The 12,365-nt window shown below is 40.2% G+C and overlaps 1 protein-coding gene across 6 annotated transcripts in view; it reads right to left on the bottom strand.

Annotated features, from left to right (window-relative positions):
- LOC142378314 (phospholipid phosphatase-related protein type 5-like) overlaps window positions 1–12,365 on the bottom strand; it is a 48,742-nt gene that overhangs the window by 18,121 nt on the left and 18,256 nt on the right. For 4 of the 6 annotated variants that reach the window (XM_075462657.1, XM_075462655.1, XM_075462656.1 and 1 more), the window contains one exon: window positions 7,959–8,147. In XM_075462657.1, the coding sequence (XP_075318772.1) occupies window positions 7,959–8,147 (189 nt within the window). Of the gene's footprint in view, window positions 1–7,958; window positions 8,478–12,365 lie in introns of those variants that run through there. The other 2 variants (XM_075462658.1, XM_075462659.1) reach the window with 1 other exon arrangement.

Below are 12,365 nucleotides of genomic sequence, written 5' to 3'. Positions count from 1 at the left end.
ACACAAGTTTGCATGGTGGGCAGTGTGCCCTTAAAAAGTGAAGGAAAAAAGAAAGAAGCTGTCAGGGCTTAAAAAATACATTATAGATGAACAATATCTGCAAGTGATTTCTTTAAGAAATAAGGAAAACATCCAGAAAAGATCTGATACAGGACCTGAGAGATTTATCTGGACCTTCAGTTGATCCATTTACTGTTCTCCTCAGAAAGTGGAGGAGAAAGTTGGGTCGAGAGGTGTTAAGAGTTGTTCCTGCAGCCAAGTCTCAGAGGAAAAAAAAAATACTGCCTTTACAATATCCCTGCAACATCATTACCAGGGCTCCAGGCTTATCCATTTTATCCATTAGTGATCTCACATTTCCCATGATGATCAACAGAAGAAGTTGTTTAAACTTTCTCCTCCTTTTACTCCATTTTGTTCCTGCTCTGCATCCTAGACATCTCCTCCTCAACTAATTTGGATTTAGGGTCTTGTTCCAGGCATTCATTGTGGTTTGGAAAGCTCAATCAGCTACTCCCACATGTAAACAACTTTCCCATTGCCATGGTTATGCATCATTACAGGTGTAAAAAAAAAGAAAAGAAAGAGTGCCAGAATTAGATGCAATCTCTCCAGCACCACAGCATCCAAAGGAAAGCTATTCAAAAATCTGTGTTTCCACAGAAGACGCAACAAAGACACAATATGTCCAGAGCTACTGCAGCAGGTTGCCACGAGTGCGGCACCATTCTAGAATAAGGGAAAACAGGGAAGAAAAGTCTGAGGTATACCAAATGACACAAGAATTGGACTACAAATCTGTGGCAACAGGTTTTCTGGCATGATAAAGAGTTCAGATCCCAACATAATTGAAGCAGCATGGGATCATGTAGACAGAGAGTGCAGCAAAAGAAAGCCTCAACATCCAAAACATCCAAAGAAGAGCTTTGGGATGTAATTTAAGGAGCCTGAAGAACTATTCTTGTAGACTACATAGAGAAACTACAAGAAAACATGTCTAAGAGGGTTCAGGCTGTGCTGAAGTCTAAAGATGTTCATGCCAAATATTGACTTTAAAACTTGTTAGAATTATACAAAATTTTTCTGCCTTATACAGTGTACAGTGTCTGCAAATTTTTCTATAAATTCGCTACACCCGTTTCTCCTTTTCGTGACAACATATAATGAAATTAGGAGCGACTTGAGCACAGTACTGTACTTTTACCCCAAAAAAACCTTGAGTTGGGCATAATATGTCTCCTTTAATTGAACCATCCACACCAAGAACAAATAAGAGCAAAAATGACGTGAGCCTCCACACGGTCGAGCCATAACATTCTGTAAACTGCGACACCAAATGTACACTGTGCACTTAAACTCTTTCGAGGCCCCAAAATGGATTTTGGCATGTGTTGCACAAAAGAAGAGAAAGAAATCCAAAAGGTTTTCACAATATTCTACAAAGACAAAAGAAGTTAGAAGATTCTGCCCCTACGTCAAGATAGAGGCCATCTTTTGAATCCTAAATTGATTCACACTCTCCGATACACAGCAGTTGGATGATTTCCTGGCAGTCATCACAGAGGGCACCACCAAAGTGTCACAGATTCCATCACTATCAAAAACTACGAGTTTTGTTTGACTGACAATGTTTTTATCATTCATCACCTCACTTGGAAAGTGATCCCAGTGATATCGTTTGGCAGTTTTGTGGTGGTTATACTTCTGGGGTGGAATTTGAACAATTTTTATTGGCAACTATTTATTTATAGCTATAGTTTTTTGTTTTATTAATTTATTTTGGTGTTGACAGCCCTTTAGTTTTGTTTATTTCTTTGACTTCATTTCTTTTGCAGCCGTTTAGTTTCATTTGAAGTGGCTGTGTTGTACAGTAATTCTTTAGGACCAGTTTTGAAGTTCCATTGTCAGTTGTTGCACGACAATCAAAATACTTCTTGTCTAAAAAAGGCAAGAGTGCTGTCTCTCTTAGCATCCGGCAGTTCCTTAAATGCGATTTACTTAAGCCAGCCATTTTCTTCAACTCTAACTACCGTTCATCTTCATCTCTTCATACGGTTTTTGAAAAATATGACTACAGCACAATGGAGATTTTCTCAGATCAGGAGCTCTCGCTTTGTATACTCTGGCGTGACTGGGTAATGTGGTCCATCCTTCATGGTTTTCCCCAGTCCCCATCTTTTAGTCACATGGAGCTGCTTTATGCATGAAGGTTTAACAGATGACTGCAAACAAACTTGGAATAGCGAGCAGTCACTGCACTGGAGGGCATCAAACACAGCTTCTCATTTCATCTTCCTCACTAACCCCATCCTTTGGCTGCCTCTTCACTCCGATGTTTGTTTTCTTCTGTGTTCTACCTCCGTTTCCAGTTCTCCTCTTTCTCTCATATTTTGTTGTATTTGCTGCATTCTAAGCTCTGACAGTCTCTCCTCTCAAAGAGCGCCCTCGCTTTGCCTCTCACACTGTTTGAGAGGCTTATGTTTAGAAGAATTAGAATGGAGCTCTCATTGGCAACAGTATTTAGCATTATGCTTCCGACTCTCTTTAAAAAAAAGGAAAGGAGGAGAAATGAACCCATACATTCAAAACTTTACTCACTCGCTGCACCATATCCTGTTGCTTGAATTTACGTGTGTGTTTGTTAGTCTCCATGAGCTGTGAAGGCTCACACTGTGCCACAAGCATCCTAACCCTACAATTACCATTTGATCCTCTGATTGGTCACAGCTAAAGTGTGCTGCCTGAAAGGTGGATTGTAGTGTGCAATCAGATATAATCTACAATACATAATGCATGCCTTAAAATTAACATGCACAAATAATCATCACATGGTTCAAATAGCACTTTATTCCGCTCTCGTGGTCAGCTTGATGATAATTGGAGTGCTGAAATGTCACCTGCGCTGCACAGCTGGTATATATATATATATATATATATATATATATATATATATATATATATATATATACACACAGCTGGTGCATGTATTGTTCATAGACGCACTGCATTCTCTGTGTTTGTGTGTGACAGCAAATGGAATTTGATACAGTTGTGGAGAATCATAGAGATTGCCTGCAGCTACTCTGACTAGTCCTCAAATCCTAGATCTAGCACACATACACACAAACATCAGCTGCCATCTGCACACACACAGGAACAATTTTCAGTAGCATTGGAGGAGAGGATGTGCGCTATCATCCACCCACACGCTTACCTTCACCGATACTCTGAAACCTACAGCATTTTTTGCCAAGTAGCACACAAGTGCCTCAACTTCACCCAACCCTCTCGCTTCCGCTCTGCTCAGTGCTCTTTAGCATCCAGCACTGTCGAGCAGCACACATGCATACGCACTATGACGCATGAAACTGAAATCTTATGCAGTCCTATGAGGAGGACTTGATATGTAAAAACACACACACACACACACACACACACACAAACAGAAAGCCATTCTTAAAGCCCTGAGAAAAACCTCTGTGTCATGTGTTCCAGAAGGAGAGGAAACCTAAACTCACGGTAACCACTGTAACAAAGTCAGTTCAGTCGGTAACATAGTTGGTTACCGTGGCAACTGACTCAGAACCCAACCGACTTTGCCAGCAAGTTTTCTTCAACAAGTTTCTCTGTGACTCCTCTCCTCCTGCAGAGCTTGGGGTAGCTGTTTCCCTTTCCTCTTTCATACAATTTCGAAGTGCAGAAGTTTATATAAAAACCAGGTTAGATTTTTGTTTTATTCTTTTAAAACCATCCATACGATATACATCATATACTTAAAGTCATATAGACGTGTATAATCTGAGTTATGTATCTTAGCTTTTTTACATCATGTAACATGTTTGATACCATGTGTCATATCTATGTTTATATCATGGAATATATTTTCAAACAAATTAACATATATCAGATTTATCTATGTATACATCCCATATACTGTGATCAGTAACTTCAGTTTTATCACTTTAATAACTGCCTTACAACTCTTATAACCTACCTACCCTCTGCATCTTATCTCATCTTATCTTCAGTATTACAGATAACGATGCTGTTAACGATGTCAGGGTGATGTTGTTACTTTAACACTTTAACATCTTAACACTTTAACATAGGATCACACTCCCTACAAATATGCAGCCTCCTCATCATTAAGTCTATCCAACTTCAACTTCAGAATGTACTTAAAGAATTAACGGCTGCAAATACCAGAAAATTCTCATCAGACACACCGACAGTAAAGCTCAGCGTTTATGGAGCCTGTATGCAAACAAGGAATTAAGTGGCCAATTAACCAACCGTTTTTTAACAATCTCGGCCATGACTCGCAACAAGATTGTGCCTTGAACTGGACTAGCAAGTGAGGGAAATATAAGTGTTTGAAAATCTAATAGCCCGGCAAACATTGTTTCATCAGTATGGTTTCTGTTAGTCTGAGCTCGGTTTGCTGTGTGTGCTTGTGTGAGCTCTCAAGTTATCCAATGTATGCTCCATCATACAGTAAAAATGCGCTTCAAGGCTCTTTGAGTACTACCAACTCCAAAAGAGGAAGACCCTGTGGAGGAATGGAATCGAGTTTAGTGGGTCACTCCACACATCTTCACTCCCCTTGTAAATTCATGGTTAAAAAAAAGCAGCTGCTGTTCTGTCTCTGCATTAGTTTAACCAACAACATGTCCCCGAAATTTCATTAAGACCTCAAGTTATTCCAGCTTTATTGTCCCCAAAGGAAAATTTAAGTCCAGTAAATGACTGAGTGGACTATGCTTAAGAAATTGGATCATCTCACCAACTTGATGACTCCCCGTTTCTAGCCCCACTAAATTAAAAACCACTCTTTGTTTTCCCATTGCCAGGTTTTTTTTCATCGTCACATATCTAACTTTGAGTGAACATACTTACAGTTGATTAAACTAACTCTGCTCTGTTGTTCTTAAACTGAAGACTCAGTTTCCCACCTCAGGGTCCTTCGTCTTAGAGTTCAGACTTAGGCTGCGGCTACACGAAAACGTTTTTCACTGTAAACGATACTTTTTCTTATTGTTTCGCTGTCGCGGCCACACGGAGCCGGCGTTCCCACTACCCCAAAACGATAGTTTTTGAGAACGGGTTCCAGAGTGGGAAAGTTTGAAAACGAGGTCGTTTCGTTTCCATTATTACAGCGAAAACGTTTTTGCGTCAGTCAAACGTTGACGCTGTGAGACTTCTCTATTGTCTCACAGCGTGGCGTGACACAGTGGCGTGTGTACTGCATCGTTTCATCGTTTTCGTCTGGACCTGATACCTCATACAGCAGCGTTGCCGTGTGGTTGCAAGAATTTTCGTACCCGTTTTTAAAAAAAACCTTGTTTCGTTTCCGTGTAGCCGTAGCCTTAGACTCAGTTTACAACTGTTTTCACACCAAAAGTAGCATGTTTGAAATGTTTTTTTTAAACAGTAGCACCCATTACAACAAGTTGATTAAAGTCTTTAATACTACATGCAGTCGTGGGTTTACCATCAGTGCTGTGCAGGCCAAATCTCATCGCCTTTTTTGTCCACGAGTTGTTGCATCAGTTTCAGTTACATGCTAACGTGTCGCATGTGACGTGTTTCTGTAACGACAATGTAAGCAGTGCCTATTTTTTCTGCCACAGCATCTTCGGTGAATATTATAACGTACACCCTTGTGTTCCCGATCAAAAGCCAAGTCTACGGCAGAGTTGTCTGATGTGTTGAGGGGTTTAATATTACCTTTTATTGTACATATTTATGCATTGTGCTTATGCAGTGTTGATACACTGCATAAGCAGAGAGAGGTTCACAGCGCTGTGTAACTTTAACCTCAAACCCTTTAATAAATTCTGAGTCAGACTTGGAGTTTGTATTTCCTCTTTCAGACGAATGAACACGACAGACGCCCGACTGAACTCCGATTAAAACACTTTCTCACTGCACTGGAGAGCCAAATGTTAGCAAGTGTTTGCACGTTTCAGACCACTGTAAAAAAGGGCTCGATTCAAACTCTATAACATTCTCCAGGTACCGTCATGTGACACTAGTATGGGTTCGTGTTTAATATACGGTAACAAGTGTATCCAAAGCATAATTCAATCGCCAAGCTTGAAATAAATTCAAACAGCTGCATAAAGATAAAAACTGCAATAAAATAAGACAGGAAGATGAATACAGAATTAAAAGCAAATGATAAAGCTTGTTTAACAGTGCACCTTGCGCATGGTTCTTCATGCGTAAACAGTTATACAACTAGATTCATTCAAATCCCCTAAGGTGAGGAGTTGCATCGTAGGAGTGGGCAAAAATGTGGCCCTTTTAATTCTTTGACTCAAAGGAAAATAAGGCAGAAATTAAAGCATTTACACAAAAGCACTTCAGAAGGTTTTTTCTGTTCCTCTGGCTAAATTTGCCCAGTGTTGGGCAAAAGTTGGAGGGTAAGTTGCATCAGCTTGACGTAAACTGACCAACCAAATGAAAAAAAAATAAAAACCCATATACAATTGAGAAAAAGTAGTCTACAGCTTGTATATTAGTTTATTGCTAAATATCTATGCCTTCCATCATCATACAAATGACAGCAAAACAGAGAGGGTTTATTACTAAGATAAAAGAAATGGAAAAAGATAAAAAACCTCCTGAGTTTCTGATAAGTTTAAAAATCAGCTCAAGCTGCCACAACGGGAGATGTGCCATCAGTTCAAGAGCTCACCGATTTTCTGACTGCGGTTTCAAGTCTTGAGTCAAAACTGGAAGAAATGTTCACGAAATATCTGCCTTTTTGTTCTGTCTGAACAAAGACTCATGGGACGAAGCAGCATTTTGGAGCAAGAGAGAACACAGATGCTCCGACTTAAAAAAGAAATTGGGTTAACCCTACAGGCAAAATCGCACTAGTCGGATCCTACTTTGCGCAGCTCCCACCAACTCCAACCATTTGAGCGCATGCTGCACTCCAAAAATACCCCCCCCACACACACACACACATAAACCAGTATGACATACACATGTGCATCTGTCATGTGTGTGTTCAAAACTATGTGCAACTTAAAGAATGGACAAAATGCACACACGTTAATATAGTTTTTCTACAGCTATTGAAAATCTTTGCACATACGTGAGTAAAACAGGCGTTTTTGCAGCAATTAGAAACTGCCACAGCAGCAAGTAACCCAGGACTGCCTGTATGTGAGGTTATGTGAGTGTGCTTGTGATACATGGTGCTGCCCAAATGTGTGTCTCAAGGGCAGACATGTTGTAATGCTACTTAACTGTATGACATCAAAGAAACAAGCCCCGGGGGTCAAGGGAGAAGTCATGGAAGCAGAGCTTTGATGATGACATGAAGCTATGTTTCATTATTAGCAACATCCTGCTGTACTGATGAGTCGGGGCCGCTTCTCTGATGGAATTCAGTGTTTTCAGCGTAATAACAACAGTCATTCTCATCGGAAAGTGATTTAGTGACGTTAAAAAAAATGCATAAATTAAAACGGTTAAATATTAATGTAAAATCCCCTGCATTGTGACCTACATTTCACAATTCTGCATAGATGTTTAATTTTTAAAGACACTTCCTGTGCATTTTTAAGTCTCAAGTGTGGGGAAAATAATGAAACTGTGCCTCGTCTGCAAGAACATGCAAGCCATTCAGAAGTGATGTTTTATTCTGTGCTTACAGCGTGCATTTTGAAATAAGGACAGACTCTCTGAGTGCTGTAGCTATCACCGACTGCTTTATGGAGGACAAATATAGTGCCCGTTGCCATGGTTATTACAGAGAAGGCATCCACACAAACAGAGCCGCGAGACCACGAGGACGCACACCTACACACATCTCCTCTCATTCAATCCACAGATGAGAATAATCTACCCGTGAGTGCATGTCTCACGTGTGCAAGCATGAACACAGATGTGCGTCTGTGTGTGAGTGTGTGATGAGCACCTGTGGAAGTTGCACACAGACTCACCGTCACAGTGGGGATGGCGGTGACGAGGGAGTAGACAAGAACAGGCGCCGCTTTGCTGTTGTCCTCTGGTCCTGGGTACGGCTTGGAGTAGGCTTTGTCAAAACAGAAGAAGCCCTGGATGTGCACGGGGAACGTGTCCGTGTACTCAAAGTAATATGCCAACAGAACGGTCCCTGCCATGATGACCAGCTGGAAATAAAACATATTGGTTGCAGCTTTAGGATCGGATCCACAGGAGTTGGAAAGAAAAGGCAGCGGGGAAAAGAAAACCAAGAGAGAGATGAACACAGTTTAAAAGAAAAAAAAATTGGAAATAGTCACAGAGAAAAAGGATGGATGCTCCCATAATGTGTAAAGTGAGCCATTTGTGCATGGAGAGATGGTGAGGGAAGAGTCTGAGAGTGAGAGGCAGGGAATTGGGGAGGGAGGGAGGAGAGGATAGACGGAGGGAAACAAACAAGGAGAAAGCTACAGAGGAGATACGAAAGCAGACTGATAGGTTCCCTTCAGCAGTGTCAAGTATTCAGTAGGAGGAGAGAGAAACAAATGGAGCCAAAAAAAAAGAATTAATTCTTTGAGGAGGAACAGAACGGGAACTGAAAAAGGATGGGGGGGGGCACAGATGGGTAAGATGAGAGAAAGAGGAAAAAAAGACCATCGAAGAGCAGATGGAATAAGACAAGAGGAATTATATTTGTCTGTGTGGATCTATGCATAACTTACGTCAGGGCTGTTCTGACATTTATAAAATTTCTGCTGTATGAAAAGCACAAGCCATGAAGCATAAAATATGATCCTCATAACGGTTCAAAAATAAATAATAGCATTAGCAATTCATGAGTTTGTATGTGTGAGAGAGGGGAGGAGGGGATGGTAAGAATCAAAAGTATTTTAAAAAAATCACGCTATTCTGCACAGACGAAACAGATGCATGAGTACTAATTATTCATTTCTACTCTATTAAACAGCCCACTGATGTCTTTGCCTGGTTCTGTAGAGAAAAGCAAACAACCATAATGTAAGCTTCTCTTAATCTGTAGCCAAAAACTGGAGGTTTGAGCAACCTCCATTTGTCCCCTGAGAGTGGACTAAAATTACGAATAAAAAAAAAAAGAAAAGGAAAGCCAGTTTAAATATAGCAAGCGGCTGATTAGTTTAATCATAATCTGCAGCCTGAATGTTTACCACATGAACTTCCATTGTATGTGAAGGACACATTTATCAGTGGCAAAACATGAGGAGCCTCTGATGGCAGGTCGACAGTTGCAGGGACAGCGAGACGGGGATGAAATTGCAGTTTGGCGACTGATATTCAACATCTATTTGACCTAAAAAGGTTGCATTAAATGCATGCTTTATTATAGCTCAGTGAAATGTTATTTCATTGCCTATATCTGAGACATATCAGTTACAACATTACAACGACTTCTGTCAAATGAAAAAAGTGGCTATTCACTCGTTTCTCCTATGACCAAAGCAGATCTCATGTTAGGGGTTGAATTGAAAACTATAACTGATAACTTTTTTTAAATTGGTGTGATGCCCCCTTCCAGTGTTTTCCTGCTCTGGTAGCTCATCTGCTGTGAATAAGGTCTCTAAATGTGAAACAAAAGCTCCTGTAAAAGCTCAGCCGTGAGCATCCAAAATAGTTAAAATGAGTCAGTAAGCAAAACATGGAAATTACTAGATTGTCTTAGCGGGAAGGGAGAGATGAGCACATTATTCCTAACAGCATGCAGCATCTGTCAAATACAAAACATGCAGAAGCAGTGTCTGGTCTCTGCGGGTAAAGACCGACATTTTGATCGTTTCCGCAAGCATTCTAATACAACTCACACAAACATTCACGGTGACGGTGAATGAGCAAGTGAGTAGACATAGTTATATAACCAACAAGTCCATGTAAGGATGTTTATTTGTAAACATATTCTTTAATTAAGTTTTGTAAAAGGGATATCGTTGCTGTCATTCCTGTTATGTGCCCAAAGAGCTTCAGATAGACCAGTGATCAACCAACCTGGTCCTCCAGACTCACTGCCAAGCATGTTTTAGATGTTTCCCCTCCTCAACACACCCTATTCAAATAAATTCATTTGACAAGGCTTTAGCAGAACTTGATGACAGGCTGATGGGGCAAAGCATTCATTTTCATGTTTATATTTGGAAAAGCAAAAGTACTTTAAGTCATCTTGAAGCTTAATAGCACTTTAATTTTTGATAGTGGTAATCCTGCAGCGTAACTAATTAAATTCAACAGTAACATTACCCAATACTGAATGTAACGGTAAAAAAATGTACATATTGTATAGCAGAGATATCAACTAAACCAAGAAAACTATGTATTAATACTTTTTAACGTGCATTGTTGTCATATACATTAGCATATACATTAATATAAAAACAACCAATCTGGTAGCTGGAAGGGCTTTTATAGAATAAAACACATACGTTTGTATCGTTTGTAACAGAGCATCCCAACCAGGGGTCCGTGCCCCCCTAAGGGTGGTGCACAAGATCACAGGGGGTCCGCGTAGTTTTAACTAGGTTGCAACATTAGATTTACACATGAAAAAAATAAATAAAACTTGCGTATTTTCCTGCTTCGTCAAACGCCTGCGTGAGCATGAACCACTTCAAACACTGTTGTTATTGCATGTACGAGCACTAGTGTATTTTTTGAAGTTGCAGGAAAAAAAGTTGTTGAAATAGTGCAATCTACAACTATGCAGCCTTGCTGACTGATGGATTTTAAAATGGCATAAAGCAGGCATATTCACCCGCTACAATGAGACCAACGAGCTGATGCTGGGCCTCGAATCAAACAACATGCGGTGAAACGATGCTCTGCATGCACTAATTGGAGAGTTGAAAAGACGTCACACTGGGAGCTACAACGACTTCCACTGGCTCAGTGCGTGCATCTACACATACCAACTCGTCAACAATTTGCTTGGCAGTCTTATTTCGCTGATGTTGACGTTGGCGATTTATCAAAGGAATTACGAGTGTTAGACCTCTACATTTCTAGCCTTGAGGACACTGAGTACTTCAACTGTGATGTGGCACTAAGCTTCAAGCTGGGTAAACATCAAAGACATGTTTCCAGAAGAACATATGCCAGAGGTTTTTGATACTTGTACCTACACTGGCCAAACAAACTGTTTCAGGTTATTCAACTATTCATCACTAGATACCCACACTCTGTAAATACCTGTCGGAGCACCTTGTCACTAAAAAGAAAGGAAAAAAAGTCCATAACAGGCTTTCCCAAACACAACACCTGACATTTCATCTATGGCCAGAGTTATACAAGCTCAAGGTGGCCATTAGTTTTGTCATGAAAAAAAAAATGTGACTGTTCTGGAAAGGTGTGCAGTCTGGAGCGTGAGTGCACCATGCCTGAGCACATGCATGTGCAGGATTTGTGGCTGGAAGGGGTTCAAGCTTTTTTGTTTCACAGATACAATGCTAGTGAAAAAGGCTGGGAATTTCTGCTTTACACCACTGGTACTGTCACACTTTTGTGTAGCTTTTGTGTTTGATCTTTCTTCGTCAGTTACTTTTTGGTTCGTTTTGGGGACCAGACCTGCTGAAGTTTAAGAAAAACATCATGCCGTGGGTTGGTTTAAAATACCCGATTGAATCATTAAATGCATGCAAGCTGAGTTCAGGTCACTTCTCAAGCAGATCATTGCAGAGGTTTGTCAGTGGATCACTTCTGTTGTGTGGAAACGCTTTGCTCTGTCAACTATACTGATTTAAGTACCTTTTTTTGTTAATATCAAAACACAGATATGGGTACACCATGGTAAGCGTAGCTTCATTAGACCAACGCGACTGTTTACTTCAAGACAGTTTTCTAAATCAGAGACAAAATATATCTTTTTATATTTTGATTGAAACAACTGACATATGATAATTCAGGCTGAATGATTTGTGTTCTCACAAAATCTTGGTGTTATAAGTGGAGCGGTAGTTATTTTTAGCAGGATTAAATAATTGATTTGGCACAAGCCTAGATTTGTTCTAAACTGTATTTAGACTGGTTGATACAGGAAGCAAATTTATCCATGAGCTGGTTTATTCGCTGTAAACAGGGTTCAATAACAGATTTTGGCTGCATTATATCAGGAAATCCACCATGAAAGCATTTATTTCCGATGGTTCCCCAGCTTCCTTTTTCTTTATGCCTCCAGTCTTAGACATCCTGATGATGGTTTTCAACGATGACGTATAAATCCTATTCATAAACCAGCTATACAAATCAAATGTTCGAGTGGGTTCAAAGAGAAACAACAAAACGTATTCGTGTAACCGGGATCGACGAATCCTGAGTCAGGTAGTCGATCTTGGATCTTCTGCATGACATTCAACAATAAGGCCCCAGCTGCAAGATGCAGGGGCTTC

The sequence above is a fragment of the Odontesthes bonariensis genome, chromosome 4 (assembly GCF_027942865.1).
Source record: "Odontesthes bonariensis isolate fOdoBon6 chromosome 4, fOdoBon6.hap1, whole genome shotgun sequence".
In the NCBI taxonomy this organism is placed as follows: domain Eukaryota; kingdom Metazoa; phylum Chordata; class Actinopteri; order Atheriniformes; family Atherinopsidae; genus Odontesthes; species Odontesthes bonariensis.
This window is presented reverse-complemented; position numbering and strand designations above follow the sequence as displayed.